This window comes from Doryrhamphus excisus, linkage group LG10 (assembly GCF_037039965.1).
Source record: "Doryrhamphus excisus strain RoL-2023G ecotype Guam linkage group LG10, RoL_Dexc_Guam_v1.1, whole genome shotgun sequence".
NCBI classification, from domain to species: domain Eukaryota; kingdom Metazoa; phylum Chordata; class Actinopteri; order Syngnathiformes; family Syngnathidae; genus Doryrhamphus; species Doryrhamphus excisus.
The window spans coordinates 15,147,622-15,170,438 of NC_136366.1; the positions used below are offsets into that span (position 1 = coordinate 15,147,622).

At 39.4% G+C, this 22,817-nt stretch overlaps 1 protein-coding gene across 2 annotated transcripts in view; it reads right to left on the reverse strand.

The window, feature by feature from the left end:
- The window catches only part of wdr7 (WD repeat domain 7), a 65,724-nt gene that overhangs the window by 15,811 nt on the left and 27,096 nt on the right, over nucleotides 1-22,817 (reverse strand). For both annotated transcript variants that reach the window (XM_058056294.2, XM_058056288.2), the window contains 4 exons: nucleotides 21,020-21,138; nucleotides 20,812-20,935; nucleotides 16,086-16,199; nucleotides 5,075-5,302 (listed from right to left, as the gene is read on the reverse strand). In XM_058056294.2, the coding sequence (XP_057912277.2) occupies nucleotides 5,075-5,302; nucleotides 16,086-16,199; nucleotides 20,812-20,935; nucleotides 21,020-21,138 (585 nt within the window). The remainder of the gene's footprint in view (nucleotides 1-5,074; nucleotides 5,303-16,085; nucleotides 16,200-20,811; nucleotides 20,936-21,019; nucleotides 21,139-22,817) is intronic.

The window sequence follows — 22,817 nt, forward strand, 5'->3', positions numbered from 1 at the left end:
AAATGTAAAGTAGAAAACGTAGTAGAAAAAAATTAACTTTTGGCAAAGGACTGCCGACCAAGCAGTGGGGCACGTTTCGCGAATGACAGTGTAATAGTTACAATACACTGTTTACTAGATTATTCTTGTGGAAACGGGCTCTAAGACATAAGCATTGTTAACACTTTAATGGCTTTGTTCCAAACAGTATAAGAAGCATGCTGTTAGCATGTGGGAAGAGAATAAAACATCGCTGAAAAAGGTGAAATCCTCAGGGGGATGAGTAAGTAGTCAAACGACAGGGCTAAAATCAATTCTGTTTATCATGACAGGAACATTCTTCACTGAACTAAATCGGCAGTGCTGCAGGGTGGAAAGACTTACCATACGCATTAAAACACCCACCAACATATATTAATTTTGTTGTTTTTTTGGTTGCATTTTCTTACCGTTGATACAATTCTTTGTTTTGTAATGGTGTCACGATACACTCAGCTCATGTCATGCATGTATGCATGACGCTTATAACTGTTGAACTTTTTTTTAATCACAAATTGAAACAAAAACTAAACTCTGATGGAAAAAAACAGCCACACGTTGAGAGTGAGAAAGGCTGGGAACACCAATGTAGTTTGGATTGCAAGGATTATAGTATGCATAAACCACTTAATGTGTGGTTCCAAGGATATTTACAGGATATCTTGTTAGTGTTCTGTCTCTTTCTGTTGATACAAAACCTACCATGAAAAATGATAGATGGTTCATGTCTTTGTAGGTGGATAAACTTTTTAAAAAATCAGCAGGGGATCAATGAATTCTTTCCCGCATGTTCTATCTTAAAACTTTCCCGCTCTCCTCTCTCTTGCTATTAATGTGTTCAAATTCAATATAAAAAAGGAATATAAAAACACTTGGACTTCGATTACCAATGGCGAGAGTTGCCTTTATCCGATGTCCTCCTCATGAATGAATCACTGTGAGCAATTCTCACATATTTTTCATTTCATTCACAGCAGGATATTTTTTAAATTTTAAATTTCTTTTGAACACATGGGTATCCTCAACCGAGTATCTATTGAGGTACAGTTTGATGATTAGTGTGTATTCTCAGGGAAAACATAGTATAATCAAATGTTTCTTTTCTGAGATTCTTAGGAAAAAAAAACCCCACTAAGATGTATGCCTAAACTCCATATCAGAATGGTACCAGTACTGCCAAAGGGCAGGAACCGGAGCAAAAAATATCTAAGTAGGTATCAATGCCTCATTTCAGTGTAAGTAAATTCTTGTAAGTAGGCTAATATTCCGGGGAACCATTTAACCACCAGAATCCAAAATATGTGGGCGCCGAATGCAATTGTAGAATGTTTATAAAAAAATGCAAATTCATTTGCTAAGCTAATTGTTCTTCTGATTCTGACAGAAAATCAATGGGAGCTCCAGAGAGCGATTAGTTTCACATAAACTGATAACCAGTATATAAACCGAATGGGTGACTGTGAAAAACCTTTGGGGTGGAATGCAATTTGGAGGTCACAGGGCAATAGATCACTGGTCAAAGTCAAATACCGATGTGAATATTTATACACATGCTTTTTTTCACAGTGAAACACCAACACAGAAGAACAGTCGACTGTTCTTCTGTGTTGTAATGTGATTGATGAGGGTACTGGATGCTGGATGTTAACATGTTGGAATTTTCAACTTAGAGCCAAATTCAGTCATTTTTGGTTTAAGATGAGTTGAGAATATAAACTCAATTGCAGCACGAGCAGTAAATAGGAAGTGTTGAAGGTAGTCAACACCGAGGTCCATTTCTCACAATGGACATCTTTATTTAAAAGGAGAGCTCTAGATTCAAATGAACCAATATCTATTGACAAAGCATCAGTTGGCCATAATGGACTGTTAGTTAGAGTAGTAAACATGTCACATTAACACGGAGAGGGTAATTAGAGCAGGACTTTGGTAGACGGAAACAGACAAAAGAAGGGATGAAGAAGTCACAGTAGAGTGTTAAATTACGATAGATTGGAATATTGTAATTTACCAGGCTAATTCAACTGCCTCTACAACTTTTAACAGGCTTTCTACTTTCTTTCCTCCATCCGTTGCCCGTTCTTTGTCTGCTTTAACTTGAGTGAAGGTAAATCAATGTTAGAGACTTAGTTAGTGGATGAAAGCTTAATCAGCCTTGTGGAGTGGGAAAGAAAGAAAAGAAGGGAGCAACAAGTATAAGTATAAACAGATTGTATTCCTCATATAGAAAGAAATTAAAACAGACCGTTTTGACAGGAAGCGCAAATCAAAGGAAACACAGCGGGAATAGGTGCAGATTCTGCAAGATCTAAAAAGTTTTGTGCGGGTTATTGTGTGTAGCTGCTCTATAGGAGACCACAACTCATTACAAAAGGTCAAAAAATAAACATAATAGGTCCCCTTTAATAAAAATCTATTTGCCAGTGTGCATGGAGGTTAAAAATGTACATTTTTGTTATGTGTTCCATAGCCTTAATATGTTACAACAAATAACTGCAATAAAATTACATGTTTTAAAGCCTTGCTTCTCACAGTGGGGAACGCCAAACATTGTAGGGGGTACGTGAATAAAGCAGGAGACCCAACTATACGTGACTTGCAGCATCTACAATTTAGCCCTGACAACAAAGTCCAGTAGAAGCTATCCTTCTCTGAGAACTCAAGAGTTGTTTTTACGTATGTGTTCTACAAAAAAACCCTGAAAATATGACTTATGCCGTTATTTTAATAAGGCCTTCACCTCTACGCCTCCTACCTGGCAGCTCTAAACGCAGCATCCTTCTACCAATATATTCACTATCTCCTCTGGACATGTCCCAACCATCTCAGTCTGGCCTCTCTGACTTTATCTCCAAGGCCTCTAACATGTAATGTCACTCTGATGTACTTGTTCCTGATCCTATCCATCCTGGTCACTCCCAATGAGAACCTCAGCATCCTCATCTCTCCAACCTCCTGTTCTGATTCTACTGGTTGAAAATAGACCTGTGAAAAATTCATAGTAAAGTAAATATAATTTTTAAAAAATTATGGAGACATTTGGACAGTTCATCCAAGACCTCTGGCTCGCGCCCTCAACCATGCAACCCTTTATGTCCCTACCTCTGAAAAGAATTGGAATAAATAAGTGTTAGGAACCGGAACCTACACAAGATATCTGTACAGGATTCACCCAAATTCAAACAATATCCAACCCTACTCATGAATGTTGGAATTTTTTCACACATTATCCATGATGAATGAACCCATGTAGGAACTTGAAGTGTTTTGACATTTACGGCGGACATAATTGTCCAAAAAAAAAAAAAAAAAAAAAAAAGCACACGATGGACAGTGTGCCTCTTTTATCTCACCCAACCATTCTTTTGTCATCATTTGTCTGTCCTTCTTTCCATCCTCGGCTCAATTTCCTTCTCCTTCCTGTACATTTCTGTTCTGACCACATGAAAACATAAATCTATACATTGCCGTATAGACTACGGTGCCCGCCTTCTCTCTGGGTAGACAGCTCTCATTTATCACAAACACACGGCGCTGTATGCCAACAACAACAATCCATCTTTCAATTTCATGACAGAGACAGGTGAAGTAGGAGATGGGGTGGATGGAGAGAGAAAAACAGACTGAATACGAATAGGATGAAGGAGAGAGAAAGAGAATGAAGGAGGCTAAAATTGAAGAAGGACCGAATAAGATTGTGTCAACAAAACTTTCAGAAACTTTTACAATTTACTGAACTTCTCTTAGAGGGACATGTAGTGGTCGGTGATTTCTGATATGAAAGGAGGTATGAATTACTACGAAACTGACTAAGCTAACTGCTGGAAATAGAAATTGGCAGCCAACCCGATCCTGATTATTAGAATTAGTATTATTACAGTGGAAGCTTGTTTGTTCTGGAAGGTCCGACTGGAACCAAAATAGACGCTAACCAAGTTTTCCCAAAAGAAAGAACTAATCCAACAAATCCATTCCATAATTCCAGAAATGTTAACACAATACACATTTTTATCTTTTACAATTACAGTTTTACATGCAGAAAACCATTCAAAATGATCATCATATTCCTGTTTTGCCATTCCGTATTTCTTGAATTCAATCGTGTTTCTCACCTCAAAAACCCAAAATTGAGCCCAAGAAATACATTTTGGTAAAGAAACACTGTTGAGGTCAAGAAATACCTTTTGGCAAAAAATGAAGGTGCTGTCCAAAAAGCGAGTAAATGCAACTTCCATGGGTGCTGCTATGCTTTTTACTGGAAAGTTGGAGTAAAGTCTGCTCAGATGAGCTGACCACCGTGTACACAACTTAAAATTACCATGCTTCACAGCCCATCAGTGAGTAGACAGGCTCTATCACCGGGGGGGAAGGGGGGGGGGTAACCCCAGAGATGACCAATCGCATCTGAGGAGTAGGAGGATGGAAGAGTAGCTTGACTTAGTGAAGGTCCATCGCTGTAGGCACAGTCTGGCACAGGCTTGGATCAATCAGCACATTTGTGTGTGTGTGTGTGTGTGTGTGTGTGTGTGTGTGTGTGTGTGTGTCTGTAAAGTTCAGTGCCAAGCTCGTCTTAAGAGTCAAGCCTGGCAGATTAAAATCAATCTCATCCATGCCCTTCACCTTTAATCCATCATTGCTTTTGTTGTATTAGTGCTGTATTTCTGACTTTTGAAAAACTGTAACTCTTGTCTAGTATAAATAAGTGGGTGGCTCTGTAAGCACACAAATGTAGTGTTTCTACATGTTTAGTAATGTACATGGTATAACAATCTCCAAGGTACATATAATTAGTGTCCTAATTAAAAAAAAAAACACTGCTGTTTAAAATACAGCATACAATACCACATTTACACATTTACACATTACTTACAGACACACAGTCTCCAAGGTAGAAGCATATTAAAAAAAATTGTTAAGCATACTAAACTAAAGCAACCTTTAATAAACAAAATGTGTGTGTGTACGTGACAGATGATGAATAATTTGATGGTTTTTGATTGTAAATGTGTCAATAGTGAGTACAGCCACGGGAACTTATTGTTATTGTCTTACTTACATGTGTGTCTGGCCAGGGAGTAGTTTGAGGATCCACCGCTTGTTGGCCCAAAGCCTTCAGGGACCTGCCCTCCGACTCGAGTCCGTGCTGCACCCTTTGGTGGTTCAATCTCAGCCCCAAACTCAGCCCCGATGACCCCCAGAAGCACAATGGCTGTGGCCTGCTTCCGGCGCTCCTCGTATGAATTGGAAATCTTCTTGGCATTTGGTGGAAGATTAGAGAGACATCCTGGCAAGAACAGACGGGTAGCAGAGTTTTAGAAATGATACATTTTATTCAAGACGTTTAGCTTTTGCAATAAAAATTTAGACACTTAATTTATATTTCTTTTCACGGTAAAAATGTGTTAAACGTCATAAAAAAAGCCAAGGACCTGTGAGTCAAAATCCCCTAGCAACTGAACAGGCACACTTCTATTGTCCAAGCATTAGACAGTACTTACACCCAAACACACCCAGGCACACGCCTTATTGTTCAACTGAAAGCCTTTTGTCACAGTGCAAACACACGCGCACACACACAGTCCTTTTTTAACCTCAAGAAGGCTATTTTTTTTTCATACAATTCTCAGTGGTGTGTGCATTGTGTTCACTAACACCTACAAAAAACATATTGTGTATGTGTGTGTGTGTTTATAACAGGCCCTGCACAGTGGGAAACAGCAGAAACCTCAAGAAGAATGTGTGTGTGTGTGTGTGTGTGTGGTTGAATCACAGTGGGACATGAGAGCCTCCTTACACACATGGTTAAAATGGGCTACATACTGTATAAACTGAGCGTGTGTTTGTGTGTGTGTGTGTGTGTGTGCATCGGTGTCATGGTTGACAAACACATATGCGCTTTCTGATTTTCAGTTTTCAGTGTCTTTGGATGAGTGAGCACTAACACTTTGACAAATTTGCACTGCAGAGAACAAAGCACTTGCTAACCACACCCAACCTGACGGCAGGGGGTTTGGAAGATGGACATACAAAGAGAGAGGTGGCCACTGTTGCCTCCTCTTGGATTTTTTTTTTTTTTTTTATGCTACATGATACTGACAGACGACAGAAGACTGATATTGTAGCATTAAAACTCAGCTGATAAGTTCTGTAAATTAACAACATCACATGTCTTCATTGGAGAACAAAACCCCTTGACTTACAATTTATAGGGGAAAATGTAAATTGTAACAGAAGATATGAAACCAAATCTATCAAGTTGATGATAGACACCTTGTGAGCATCATGGGAAATACCCTGTAGTCATGGCTCACATCATCGATCTCTGATCATTGGATATTTTGTCACATGGTTTGTCGCTTCCAGACATTCCAACAAGCAAAGGTTAACATAATCATACTGTATGTCCTATATAATTGCTCTGTCATCCAGAATTATTAAAAATCCAAATATGGTCCCTAGTTGACACTGAATTTGTTAGAGACCAAGGAAATTAATATTCATCCAAATGCTAATAACGGTCTATAGATACTACGACTGTGGAATCCCATGAATCCATTCCAGATGGTCCAAATCTAACTTAAATGTACCCCCATGGTCAGTGGCAGGGCCAGGAAACTTTCATTGGGATGGCCAAGGTGAGACCATAACTCGCATAGGGGTGGCAATAAGTTGATATGTCCACTTTGTTTTGGCCCCACTGTGGGTTATTTTGCAGCTGTGATCAATGCAAAAAGCAGAGACTTGCCATGTATCAGTTAGCAAAAAAACTAGAGTCAACTGGGCGACAAAGCTTGGGGACATTGACTTCCAGGTTCAGTTTGCAGTTCAGAGCATGCTAATAGCAACAACAAAAAAAAAGCTTATATTGTTTTACATCTAACATCTCCAATACCCTGGTGGCACAGAACCGGAGAGGTTCAACCTGACCAACCGAAGCAAACTAGAAAAAAAACAGCATTTTATTTGCAAAACAAGTATTAAAGTATGTGGGATTTGTGCTGATATAGAATTGAGAATGGTTCTCATGTTGGCCACATAATCAGGAGATGTGGAAGATCTTGGTTTGTATCTCTGTTTGGAGATGGCATGTTCTGCCCTGAGTCTCCCCAGGTACTCCGGCTTCCTCCCACATTCCCAAAATATGCACGTTAGTTAATTGGAATATAAATTGCAATACATTAATGGATGCGGGTGTGAATTATTGTTTGTCTATATGTGCCCTGTGATTGGCTGGCAACCAGCCAAGGGTGGAAGTCATGTAAGTTCAAAATATTACATTCTTGCACATGTCTTTCAGGACAACCCATTCACCCCAAAAGAGAAAAGGGACATATACACTCATTAGAAGTGTATGGCATTGAAACATGTCAAGTGGTTTATATAAAAACCCCAAAATGTGGTCAGAATTTATCCGCTGTTTGTTGGTCACTCACTCAATTTTTCAGACCTCTGAACCCCCTTCCCCCATATTTCCATATACTATATCCCGGTGCTCTTTATAATGAGATTGCTAAAGGCCAGCTGTCATTTGGAAGAAGGCCCAGCGGCTGGCTCTGATAAATGGATTACAGATGGCATCCATCCCCCGAGCCAGACTGGGCCAGTAGATAACAGAATTAGAGATGGACTTCCATACAGAATCACTAAAAAGTTATGATTTACAGAAAGGGAAAAGTTATGAGAAAAATATTCTGACAAGCACGATGTATTTTAAATATTTGAGTCCATTACAGGACTGCACAAATTATTGGACTGGCAGCCCAATTTCCTTGGTGATGTTCTTAGTTATGCTCTTCATGTTCAAGTTTATGATGTTAAATCCCAGTTTTTCTCATTTTAACTGCATATGTCTCGTATTCTTCTGTTTTGTGATTTTATTGTATGATATTGATTGCATTGCTTGCTCTACTCTGAAGTGCATTTTTAGTTTATAGAAAAGCACTTCTAAAAAAAGTATTATTATTATAAGTACTTTACTGAAAGTAAGGCACACACAAGTTGAAACTATTTATCCGCAGATGTTCAAAGCAAACAGAGACATGTCTCCCTCACTGACAAAAATACAGTTTTGTTATGATTTACTCAAAATCTCTCTTGACAAAGTCCCTTCGCTGTCATGTTCCATTTAGGATATTTTGGTTAGTTTTTAATGCAATCAAAAAGAGAACATGGATGCCTGATAACTAATGATTGATAGATTCAGACTTTTATTATATTTAAAATTTAAATTTGATCTAAAAATTTCCAACATCTGCAAACCCTACTGTTGGGTGAGTGGCAGGCATTAAATTTTATTTTTTTTATAATTTGAAAGCTTTTTTTTTTTTTTTTTAAAGACTGGCATATGTCCTGAACTTCATCGTTTATGAAACGTAATGTCGTCAGGTAGATCGCATCCTACCTGCGGTCTTTCCGCCCGTGTGGAAAGATTGATTGATTTTGGAAGTCTATCGATCTCTTTCTTCACGAGTGGAAGATCTATTATAATGACATTGTATCTAAATCCTATTTGTTGGCCAACCTGCTCCCAAACATAACCCAATAAAGTAAAAAGGGGCACGAACAAGCACTCTCCTCTGGCTAAATCGTCAGAGGAAGAGAAATGGATTGGAATTTATAAGAAAAAGTTGGCTGACTAAAATAACATCATCCGTATGAGGAATAATCTATGAAGCATCTATAAAACTGTTTACTGGAACAATCTGTGGAGCCTGCACAATCATTTCAAACACGAATAACACCTTAGTTATTAAAACCAGAATGACATAGCTTGCTTTCATAACTATTCAACTAGTTTAATGTTTTACAATTTTTTTCAAAAAGTCAGATAGAAACAAAGTGAAAGAGATGGGGAAGTAAAAATCAATCTGAAAATTCCTGTAGAAGCAGAGTTCGAGTGGTTAATAACAGGTTTGGAACGTACCTCCTTTTTCCAATTCAGGTAAACGAGGTAATCCCTCGTTTATCATGCCAGTTAACCAGTTAACAGACCTGACTATGATAAGCAAAGTAGGGTTTCTTCTTCATAAATTGAATATTTCTGTCATAAAAGCATAGAAAACCACCTTCAAAATAGTTTTTAACATTATTAGAGCTTTCTTGATGGGAAATAACCCAATACAGTATACATAATAATAGAAAATAAGCCATTAAAGACATAAATAAGACCCATAGACGTGTTCCCTGGGGGAGCTGATGGCCAGGGACTGACATCAGGGGTTCAAAGTTGAGTTTCAGCTTGGTGTAGGTTACTGCCTCAAGGGTAGCCCGTGCTTTTATTATTATGATTATTGTGCCTGTTGTAAGATAATTCAAACCTGTACATACCTGCGATTAAGTCTTGTGTGTTTGTTAGCGCAATGTGTGTTTATGTGTGAATAACACTACTCGACAACACTACCTACCTTTATATTTGTATTTTAATTCATTTCGCCATTTTCATACTTGAAAATGCTTAATTTAGGACCAAAATATGTATAAATTGCTAAAATGTTCAGATTTTTGACTAACAAATCAACCAAGAAACAGCATGATTTATTAACAAATATATTTGTCAATAAACATGATGAAACAAAGCTGTGAAATCTGAACCAATAATCAATAATCAAATGCTAGATTCAACATATAATAATAATTCACCAGCAGTTGATAGAATACAATATACATCAAACATTACAATCATCAAAACTCAAATATCTTCCTTTTTTTAGTAAGCCTAAAGGAGAAACCATGATAACAACCTTCCCAAACCTCCCTTCTGAAGCAGTAACCCTCCCTCATCCTCCAATCCTACACCTTGGGTCTGCGTTCATTGGTAATCAATAGGAGGCTGGTAAAACCTGATCACTCGGGACTCAGGAAGGGGGATCAATATCAGCAGGAAACTGATGTGAGAACGGAATGAGGGAAGAGGAGAAAGTGAAAAATAGACAGAAAAGTCCATGAGAGCAAAATATTTGGGGGGGGGGGGGGGGGGGGACAAAACCAACTAAAAGCAAACTAAGAAAAACAAAGGAGTAAGACAGTGGGTGAAGGATATACAATGTCCTTAGAGTGAATGTCAGGACATGGGAAATAATTGAAAACACAATTAAGATGATAGACAAAAAAGCTGCAGTAAAAAAAATGAATTTCCTGAAATGGTCGCTGCCCTTCCAGCCCACCTAAGTCAATCTAAAGGTTAAATGTATTTATTGTCTTAGGGTTCCTTGTGAGTGCAGATTGCGTCTCTCTCTGTCCTAAGTACGAGGGGGGAGACGTGGGGTAAGATGGTGCTGGAGGACAGCGGGGGAATGCGATACTATAAACAAACCATCCACAAGCTTGTAAATAAAGAAGATGAGACTCCATTGTAAAATTAACCAATTAAATCAATGCAATTTCCAATACGCTTACAAGTTCCCAACATAAAGTTACGATCAATATTTGGTTCTTGACTGAAGAAACAAACAAGGTGGTCCAGGTTAAGATGTTCCGTGTTAAGACGTTTAATTACCGATGTGCCCCAAAAATTCATTTTGGTCCATACACAAGAAGAATGACTAAAAGTTGGCTATTTTGGTGGGAGTGCGTTGAAGAAAAGTAAATCATCATCATGGAAGTGAAAATGAACATATAAAAACCTCAAGAGAGTTGAGTCGCTGAAGTCTTTTCTTCAGCCATTCAGCAAAAAGACTTTGGAGTGGCCTCGTCAAAGTGCTGGCCTGAATCCAATTGAGATGCTGTGGCATGTCTTTATAAAGGCACTTCATGCTCAAAAACCCTCTAACGTGGCTGAATTACAACCATTCTGCAAAGATGAGTGGGCCCGAATCCCTCCACAGCGCTGTAAGAGACTCATTGCAAGTTATCACAAACGCTTGATTGCAGTTGTTGCTACTAAGGTTGGTCTATTTTAGGGTTATTAGGATTAAGGGGCAATCACTTTTTCACACTGGGCCATGTAGGTTTGGATTTTTTTCTCCCTTAAAAATGGTAATGGTAATGGTTTTATTTCATTTGAACATGCATCAGATTACAATTGAGTGCATCCCATAATCAGTTCACAGTTCCATATGTCCAAAAGGAGTAGGAAGAAGCAAAGCTTATTAAATCCTACCCCTCCATCTGGTACTTTTACAATCAGTAACGGTTACATTTGTTCACTTCCTGCTTTCCATAATACAGTTTAAGGTTTTTTTTGGTTTTTTTTTTTAATAATGTACCTCGTACCGAAGTACAAGGTGATATGAGCATCCAATGCCATAATGTGTACCATAGTAAGTGTCAATATAGTGATATATATAGCACATCATGACTGGTTCAAGACTCTTCATCCTTGTATTTAGCAAACATCAACTGCTTGTATTGTTTCTTGAATTGGCTCATCGTTGTGCATTGTTTGAGGTCCTTACTCAATCCATTCCATAGTTTGACTCCACATACTGAAATGCTATGGCTTTTTAACGTAGTCCTAGCATAGAAGTGTTTCAAATGTACTTCTTCCCTGAGATCATATTTCTCCTCTCTTGTAGAGAAGTATTCGATGACATTTTTAGGTAATTGGTTGTTTTTAGCCTTATGCATTATTTTAGCTGTTTGAAGATGAACTATATCAGCGAGTTTAAGTATTTGTGATTTTTAGAAATCAGAGTACAGCCTGAACTGGTGGCCTAAAAATAAAAAGATTCATTTCGAAACTGCCTTTTGTGTTGTCGACTAATATTTACATTTGTTGGATGATCTGAAACATTGGCCATGAGGTGACCTAGTGGTTAGCGTACTGGCCACTAGGAAGATCTGGGTTTGAATCGCTGTTTGGGCATCTCCGTGTGGTACTCAGATTTCCCCCCACCTTCCAAAAACATGCATGTAGGTTAATTGGTGACTCTAAATTGTCCAAAGGTATGAATGTGAGTGTTCCTTGCGATTGGTAGGCCACCAGTCCAGGCTGTACCCTGCATCTTGCCCAAACACTTTTTCCACACTATTGCAAATAACTAATATACTGTTGGTCTGGGTTAATGGATATACCAAGTTTCATAAAAAGGTGGATAAAGTACAAGCACACACCGACGTTCAACAAGTAGTTGAAGTTATTTAAGTTATGACTTGGTACATTCATGATAAAGCCATGAGTAAGCTCCTTGTCTGTCAAACAACACACACATCCACCCCCAACCCCCTCACATTTCCCATCACGCACATGCAACCGATGCTTTATCTATCTGACACATCCATGAGTCCTTGTCCACACACACAATTTGCCCATCCCCCTTTATGTGAATGTTATCACTATGCTCATTCAACCATATGACAGAGGCGTGTGTGTCTGTACGTATGTGTGTTTCATAGAGAACCATGAGGAAGAATGGGAATAACGAAGGATGTTAGTGTGCTAATTGGATGAGAGGAGACTCATTGATCAACATTACATAACCCTTTTTCTTGTTTTCTAAGCAGCAATTTTGCAGTGGCGAGAGGTGAAGGAGTGTCATGCTGCGTTGAGGTGCCTGCCACCTTACACTACACAGACGCGTCGTCATTCTCCTCTGATATTGGATCAACATTTGCAATAAAAAAATAACTATTGTGATTTTTCAATTCAGTTCAACTCCAAACCTGTAGAAGAGCATCGGTGTTGAGCATGTGTCAAACCAAATGCAAGAAGCAGTGTTTTCTTATGAGTCCACTTGATGAGAAACAATGACCTTTGTCGCTAATGAACAATGTTTTGGAATGTGGGAGGAAGCTGGAGTACCTGGAGAAAACCCACGCATGCATGAGGAGGACATGCAAATTCCACACAGAGATGGACGAGGGTGGAACTGAACTCGGGTTATAGCCATGCTGTCATTAATTACTTTTATTTTACTGCACAGTAACTTGCTTCAGACACAACTCAAAACTCTCTACCTTTTTCTCTCCAGTGAGATTCACTGCATACACTAGCCTACCTCCCCTTCCATTGCTTATCCAATCATTTCTTTTTGAAAATGCACACTTGTCACCACACTTGGCAAGGGAAGCCACAAGCGGCCTACTCCTGCACTAGAGGCAATGTTAAGATTTTGTCCACACAACTAAACTTACCCAAATAAACTAGAGCTATGCTCCAATGAACAGTCATGTACTTGTGTACCATGGCGTATCACACAAATAATATCGTGTCCATGACAATGTCCCATAAACCAGCTGTGTCCCTCAATGTGCAAAAACTACACAAACCTAATCATCCGAAACAATCAAAAGGGTTTAGAGTCACAGCTCAGACCATTCATCTCTCCATAGATTCAATCTGTGCTGAAGAGAAATGTGAGCTGACCCAAACAACCTCCAGGCTCTCATATTAGATTAGCAGGGGAGGCTAGCGTTTCAGCTAACCAAATCACAACGGGGCTAATGACACTAAGAGGTGAGGGTCAGCCTAACCTTTCACCTCTGACCTCCATCGACACTGCCTCTTGAGGAGTGAAAGATAGTGAATTGTAAAATAACTTCAATATTTTTGCTTTTCATTCATCTGCCTCGTTTCGGGTTTTGTGTTATGCAAAATATGCCGAATTCAATGATTCTATTATGATTATTAACTCAATGCAAATAAATAAAATTTGAGAGGCTGAAATCACACAATATTTAAATTTTTAATAAAAAAATGAAATACCAAAACAGGTGCTAATTAATTGGATAATCAATTAATCATCAACTCCTCGATTAATTGTTGCAGCTCTATACGTCTTGAGGTAACACCCACCATCAGACTTTGTGGAAGCAGTATTCCCTCTAGTGTGGGCCACTTGTAATGATGTGATCCACTTTACATTGTAGAAATATCCACACAGATTATATTACGTGAAATACAATAAATACAAACACCTAATTTTCACCAATTTTTTAAAACTAGTGTTTAAATTTGTATTTCCAGTGAATACTGTGCCAGTCCAGTTATCAGTACAGGGAACTATTACTGTTTATTACTATGTAAAAAGTCTGTAATAATATACTGATGATGAAGCTTTTGAAATGGAATACCGGCAGTGCAGTAAAAATGAGTTCTTACTAAATGCAGTACTAGGACTGTACATGCACTCTGTGAAACAGAGGTGTATGTGAAGGCCTGAAGACAAGCCTTTCATATAATGACATCCCTAGATACAATTGGGGACACGACTACAGCGCAGTGTGTGTGTGTGTGTCAATGACGAGGGGAGGGGTTGCCATGAATGAGTAGATTCAGGTCCCGTGGTAACAGCCTAGAGCCAAGTGATTCTGTGGTTGTCGACATCGTTCTATTTTCCGCCCATTCCCTCTTTGCCCATGTATTATCTTAGCCATATAACGTTTTATTTTGGATTACTCAACATAATACAACATGGGATATTATGTAATGAAGGGATGGACATACAGGCAGGTTTACCTTTCCTCATTATTTACTCAAGGGAATATGATTTGGATTGTGATTAGTGAACAATTGGCTAAAAAAAAAAAAAAAATCAAAGAGAAAATGAAAAATACTGCTGTCAATAGAGGGGAAAAAAATCAAAATGAGCAAAGTGAAATGATAAATTGTTACCTCTGTCTGTAATATTGATTGGGCTGGGAGAAAGATGGGGGGAAAAGGAGGTAGGAAGGAAGCTGGGAGGATAACGGTGTCAAATAAATGCAGACCCATTTTTTAAACACTAAGTTAATAAGGTTGGAAGTATAAGATTATTAGTGTAGCCAAAAACGTGTATAGATTCAATGTTCTGTCCATGTGTGTTGAAAGCTGCAAATGTGCATAAAGAGTTGACTATCAGCAACTGAATTGAGATACGATGGTTCATTCATTCATTCATTCATTCATTTTCTACCGCTTATCCTCACGAGGGTCGCGGAGGTGCTGGAGCCTATCACAGCTGTCTTCGGACAAAAGCAGGGTGCACCCTGGACTGGTCGCCAGCCAATCACAGGGCACATATAGACAAACAACCATTCACACTTACATTCATACCTATGGACAATTTGGAGTCGCCAATTAACCTAGCATGTTTTTGGAATGTGGGAGGAAACCGGAGTACCCGGAGAAAACCGACGTATGCACGGGGAGAACATGCAAACTCCACAGAGAGATGGCCGAGGGTGAAATTGAACCCTGGTCTCCTAGCTGTGGTCTGCGCGATAACCACTCGTCCGCCGTGCCGACTGAGATACGATGGTTTCAAATTTAATTCATTCAAGTCATGGGGGCCAATCCTGACCAGCAGTTCTTCTTCAATTACTTTTTCACTAATGATGTGAAGCTGAGCTGTAGGGATTTTCTTGAAATATATTTCAAGTGCATTCTACAGTACATTGGTGTTATGCATTTCTATGTGCTTCTACCAGTTGCTATATTTACTGTAGATCACACATTACAGGATAAAGTAACACCTCTCAGGTCAAGACGACCTCTTCTTACACAAGTTCCTTAAGTCCATAGTCCCTAAGTCCAGTTCCTGTCAGCCACTTGCTGTGCCTTTGTCAAGTGTTACCATAAGCTCAGCTGGAACCTTGGACAGTTCCCCAATATGTGGATCCTTCCAGATCCCTCCTCTATGATTCCCTTATTGCAGCACCTTGATGTTTTACTACCCATTTAGTGACAAAATCAGCTTGCTTCGAGAGTTGACATAAGATTACTTCTTCATGTTTTTGCTACTCATGGTGGTTACTATGTAGGCCACAGAGCCATGAGATTGCGAAGACCTGGGTTCGATTCTCCGCTTGTTTTTCTCTGGGTACGCCCACATTCCAAAAACATGCATGGAAGGTAAATTGGCCGCTCTAAATTGTCCATAGGTATGAATGTGAGTGTGAATGGTTGTTTGTCTATATGTGCCCTGTGATTGGCTGGCCACCAGTCCAGGGTGTACCCCGCCTCTTGCCCCCACATGAATTTCAGTTCAGCCCCAGTACAAATCCCTGGCACATACCATAAACTTGATTTTTTATTCTTTATTTCATAAATAAAAATATTAAATTAAAGTGGTATTCATAATTTCTTTTGTATTCTACCCGCCAAGATTTTAGACATGTTGTGATATTGTGAATTCTACTGTTATTTGTACCTGCAGTGATGTCATCATCTGTGACATCCATTTCCTCCTCCGGAGCCTTGGCCTCGATCGGTTGAGCTTCAGTAGGGGCCGGAGCTGGAGTTGAGGGCTCAGTGGCTGCCCCGGCTGTAAGACAGAAGACGACTTCATTAAAATGCAGGAGGCTGAATTGTCACAGTTTGCGTGTTTTGTGTGTTGTGCATTGATTCTTATTGTCCTGGTTAGGTAGCTAATAAAGGTTTATTGGACTTCCTTGTTATCAAAAGAATTAATGGAAACACACATGCGCTACATTTAGTGCCTTCATTAAAGCCTTATCACGCCATTGCCAATTAACAGTGCTTTTCATTAGCCGGGCTTAATGAATGATTCTCCTAATGAATGGAGTGACACAAGGTAACAGAGCTGACACTGGGCTAATCTCTGGTTAAACAGACTAATTCACGAGTTACAGAAATACACACAACCGGCATCACAAAGCAAGAAAACAATCAAATTACTCCTGTATGCTAATTTGATGAGAGAAAATGAGACAACCTGATAAGTACAAATGATGAGAACAGTAAAACAGCATGATTACATTACATGGACAAATGCAAATTAAGAAAATTCTAATTTGCCTTAGAAGAGACAAATCTGCAACAATATAATTACATCTCCAAATAATCACATTATTTACCCTACGAGAAAAAAAAATAATTAGACCATTTTTAATTACAGTGATTCATTCCAGTTAACATTCTGCTTCATGTTCCGATTAACTTGTTCGCTATTGCAACTCTGCAAAGCTTTATATTCCAAACATGAACACACGCTGTCAGATAGCTGATACACAAACCTTAGTGCATACATTAAGGTGATAAAAAATGTAATTTGCACTTAATTAAAACGCAACTGCTTCAGTGTGATGGATATGAAGGCAGAGCAACGGTTTGCAGTAACAGACCTCCTTCTCCCAATTCAATTAGATCTTTACAGACACAAAACACATGGTACGTGCACACATGTAAACAGCTCACTCAAAAGCTGTTTTCTCACTATTCGTGATTTTTATTCATGGCTGCACCCCTGCTACTGGAAAAGGAAACATAAAATTAGTGGAGCTCTAGCAGAACTTCCAAGTAAGGGAGAGAGCACTCATCAAACTCGTTGAGAAAGGCTGGTCATGACGTCTGATGTATCCAATTTTTTTTCGGGTTATTCGCTTAGCCTTCTGCATTAGCTGCCGTTTGACTGTGGGAAAGTGGAACGACGATGCTGCCCAAGACGTTAGTTAGGGCAAGACGCTACACGGCGTAAAAATTTAATAATACAATAATTTCTTTCATTCAACTCTCCTTTAACTTCAGTGTTCACTCATGCTAACAGATAGTATGTTCATATTTTGTTGTAAACAAAAAGTTAATTGTAATCTGTTAATCTGGTTCCAGGGCTGCACAGAGGAGAGTGGTTAGCGAGCAGGCCACACGGCTAGGTGACCCGAGTTTGATTCCACCCTCGGTCATCTCTGTGTGGAGTTTGCATGTTCTCCCCATGCATGTGTGGGGTACTCTGGTTTCCTCTCACATTCCAAAAACATGCTAGGTTAATTGGCGACTGTGAGTATGAATGTGAGTGTGAATGGTTGTTTGTCTATATGTGCCCTGTGATTGGCTGGCGACCAGTCCAGAGTGTACCCCGCCTCTCACCCGAAGACAGCTGCGATGAGGAAAAGCAGTAGAAAATGAATGAATGAATTCCAACGATAAATACTGCAGACTTTGGCCAGGATCTTCAGAAACCACCACAGGAAGACACCACCATTACTTTACACATCGTTACAATAGATTGCCATCCAGGTCTATGATGTATAACTCAGCTGCAGCAGAATGAAATAGTTACAGGGGGCTAAAGGATAAAAAAAAGTGAGGGTGCTAGGCAGAAAGAGGGATGACAGGGTGGGAGGGGGTTAGGATGGATGGCAGGGGAGAGGGAGAAGAAGGTATTCTCCGCTGCTCCAAGGTCAAGCTTGTCATGTCATCCATGACACATAGCTCCCAGCATGCCTTGTTAACCCCTTGGACCTTTTCCTCCTCCTCTATTGTGGCTGTTGCTCTCCTTTCCTCTATTTAAAATATATACTTCTTTCAGTAAAGATGTAGTGGAACAGCTTTGTTTCCATGTGCATTTATTTAATGGTCTATTATTATTTTTTTTAATTGCTACACTTTAGACCCCTACCATATTATACTGTATATATTTAAAAAAAACAGCTACTAAGGTCGTCAAAGAAGCACAAAAAGAAGAAAAGAGGAGAAATCTGGCATCAACACCAGCAGGTTAACAAAAGGAGAAAAAGCACTTTGTCTGATTGCTGTTCAATGATCAAAGAAACAGCTGCTATGCACGCTTGTAAATGTTCAAATTGTGTGCGCTCACGGGTGTGAACAATGCCGGTGATTTTGCCTAATCAAGTGTGTGGGAATATTGGTGGTTATTGGAAGGTTAACTCTTTCTCCCTGCCCCGCCTTATGCACTCTCTCCTGAGCTTCCATTACTTTCACTCCTCCCCCTGCGGTGCCGGAAGCCATTCGCCCCAAAGATTAAAGCTTCACACGCAACTATTATTGTTGTACCCTGTAGCATGGCCGCCTAGCAGGGGTTACCGGAGGCTGCTCTCCCATACAGCTGTTGGTTGTCAAAAGACAGATCTATGTTAATTAAAGAGCATATTTTGGGGATACGAGAGGCTAGCCGTGTTTCCCACTTCCAGTCGGAAGGCTAAAGAGTCTAATTGCTGTACGGTAATCCCTCGTTTATCATGGTTAATTGTTAATATTTACATAGCCATGGCATAAAAACACCAATTGACAATTTTCTACAGTAAATACATTATTAGAGCCCTCTCTACATGAAATAACACTCATATATTGACCTTTCCACTCATATTACCGAGTATAGCAGTAGTAGTAATTTAACTGCATTATGGCCACAACAATAACCCATGTTGTTATCCATTTATTTTCTATAACGAATCCCCACTTAGGTGTTACCGCAAAAGGGGTTTGGTAAAAGTGGTTATTTTTTACACCTCTCCAAAGCCTCCTGCTTGCTTGATGTTGGCATTCCCCGACGATTTTGGATCAGGAAAATTGTAATTATTAGTTAAGATTCAACTCAAGAACCAGTCTTCTCATCTATATGCCTCATTTACACTACAAATGTATAGGTAACTATCACTAATTAACAATCACGTAAGTATAGTGTGCAGGCAGTGTACAGTGGTACAATTACAATGTACATTTTACCCATATTATTATGTATTTATACATGACTACTGACTAGGGCATTTTTACCCCGCAAACCTTACTTTTGAGGTAAAAATAAAGAAATAAATAACCAAAAGAATCTGCAAATTTGTCGGGCCATGAATGTGAATGTGTAGGGATCCACTGTAAAAAAAAATGATGGCGATGGTAAGGAAGGTTTCATTCTGTCTATAAACCTTTTCCATCATTATTGCGGTAAACGCTTTTAAAAATTCCAGGGGAGCTAAAAGGTCAGCTGTGTGTATCTGTATGTGGGCAGCAATGGACACTGCAATAGCGGGAATTGGGAATAACACTGACTCATTGACATTTCCCCTGCACTAAAAGCTAATGGATAAATATAGGTGTCTTGCTTCAAACAGCAGCCACTGTTAAGCTTGACTGGAGGTGCTGAAAGAGAGACAAGAAAGCTGGGGGTGGGGTGGGGTATGTGTGCATGGGCACTGGAAGGAAGATTGGGTAGCTGTCTGCGGTACTGCAGCTTGACGATTAAGTGTGTCAAAGGTGTCTGAGATCTGCAACTTCACTCACGCTTCACCCATTCTATAGGAAGGACAATGCTGAGGGAGGCGATGTAAGGTAGGAACTATATATTATTAATGAAACATGTTCTAAACAATTTCTGCTATACTACTGCTATGCTATATAGATAGCAGATATTGAATTATGTCGCAGTGAATTTACTAAGTCAGGAGAACGCTACTCTATAGGATCAACATGGGTTAAGAAAGAAAAAATTTGAAGGTTAACAGCAGACAACTGGTACCACAGGTTCACGTTTAAATCATATCTCCAGAGACTTAAACATGTTATTTGACAATCCCATGATAATCCAGGATTTCCAGGACAAGAGGAAGCCATCTTTTTTCGTCCGTTTCAGTCCTGTTGTGCTTTGCACAGATCAAATTCAATGACCCCATAACCTCACTCTATATAACCCTCTGTGTTCCCTCCCCCATCTGTCCTCCTTCTTCCCCTGGGGTCACCCGTCCATCACTTCCCTACCTCCCCTGCCTGCAGTACTGCTGTGGTAACACAACACTGACCAGTGCCCATTTCCATGACAACTGTTCCCCTGAGAACCCCCCCAGCATCCTCTGCAACTACAAGGCAACTCTTGAACACAGATCCACACACATAGACAGATGACATTTTACAAGGCAGTTTCTAGTAAAAGAAGGTGGAGATTAACCTTTCTTCATATCAGAAGGTCTCGCTGTGGAAGAAGATTGAGGAACAAATGGGAAAGCAGTCACAGAAGGCAAAGAAAGAGCATGTGCTGTAGGCCTTCTGTGGCAGTCACTAATAAAAGCTTATCATGATAAAGAAACAACCAAACTATTGATCAACCAGTCTGGCAAAAACCAATACGTTTCTGCAAGATTTTGTTCCCTTATTGAGATGCTGTAATATTACTTCTGAGTACTTACGGGAGCTGACTGTGTCCACATACTGAGGAAGATAAGGAGCCCACATATCAATGGTGTCCTTACGACCTGATTGACCGATCCTCCTCAACTCAGCCAACAGTAAAGCTTGTGATGCTTCGCGTACCTAAAAGAGCACAATAGTTTCTGTAAGTGTGAGGTGTCAAAAAGAGATTGACAGGATTGTTGCACACAACCGCGTCATTTGTACCTCCAAGCAGCGGTCCTGCCATCTCCTTGCCAGCATCTCTAGTAGAGGGGGTCTAAACTTATCTAGGCCGAGAAGGTCTGGAAGCATAACACAGTGCATTGCTGCCAGCTGGCTCCAACCTGCAAACACATACAAGTTCAGATAGTCAGAAAAGAAAACATGAAGGGTTACAAATATTGTGATGTGAAAAAGTGTTTCCTGATTTCCTTTTATTTTTTTTGCATGTTTTTCACTGAAATGTTTTAGAGCAAACAAATTTGAATATTAGTCAATGACAACACAAATTAACGCAAAATGCAGTTTTTAAATAAAACATATTATTAAGGAAAAAAACAGACCTACATGGTCCTGTGTGAAAAAGTGATTGTCCCTGTTAAAACATAATTTAACTGAGATTAATTACGGTCTATTAGTCTCTATCAGCCATTTCTAAAACTTTGGGACTCCAGCAAACCACAGTGAGGACCGCTATCCACAAATGGTGAACCAATACTTGGGACCTTTGGTAAAATACACTGTGGTCCGATGAGATAAAGGTTTTAACACTACATTTCAGAAAAAGAACATCATACCAACAGTAAAATATGGTGGTGGTAGTGTGATGGTCTGTTTTAAAACAGCCATGAATCCAACGTGAGTTCTGCAACAGGACAATGATCCAAAACACACCAGCAACACACCACCTCTGAATGGCTGACGAAAAACTAAATGAAGACTGTGGAGTGGCCTAGTGAAATTCCTGACCTGAATCCTATTGCGATGCTGTAGCATGACCTTAAAAAGGCATTATATGCTGGAAAACCCTCCAATGTGGCTGAATTACAACAATTCAGCAAAGATGAGCGGGCCAAAAATTCCTCCACAGCACTGTAGGGGGACTAATTGCAAGTTATGGCAAATGCTTGATTGCAGTTGTTGCTGCTCTGGGTGGCCCAGCCAGTTACTAAGTTTTTTTTTAACTTTTAAAAAATATAAATAAATAAAAACTGCATTTTGTGTTCAGTTATGTTGATATTGACTGATATTTACAGTTGTTTGATGATCTGAAAAAAATGTGACAAAAAATAAGAAACTTTTTTTTGTATATACAGTATATAATTTAGTAAAATCTGCACATTTTCATACAGAAACTCACTGCTGTCATAATGGGGAAAATAGGATTCAAAGGCAAATTTTACTGAAATTCAGATCAGTTTAGTACACAATATTTCCCATAGTCATGTATTTATGGTGGACCGCCATAACCTGGTTGCATTGTACTTTATTATTCTGGTGCAAATTGCCAAACGGCGCACATTAAAAGTGAGAAGGGTTTGTTGCGTCACGCATTTACTCAGTAATCAAATACACGTGGTAAGAAAAGGCAAAGCATTCACCATGGAAGAGGAGATCTGTGTGCAGAACAACTCAGCCAAGAGTTGAACCTCAAACCTATTTGCCTTCAGTAAGATGAACTGTTTTCTCCATGACAGAAGTGTGGTTCTCATATACTGGCATACACACACACACACACGAATCATACAATTTGTAAATGAAAACACAAGTAGTGTTAACATGACGGACTATAGGCGATGCCTTGGTCAGAGTTTACTTATTTCTGAGAACCAGAGGCCCTGTGTGTATTATGATGTATGACAGACAAACACAAGATTGTGTGTAACATTGCATTGGTGATTAAATGGTCTATTTTTGGATACCCATTTAGGAATGCACGTGAGCCAAATTTCATGAAACCCACAGCGCATTTCAAGCGTATTACCCTTGAAAACATTTACAAGGACTCAATGGTCTGAGTAAA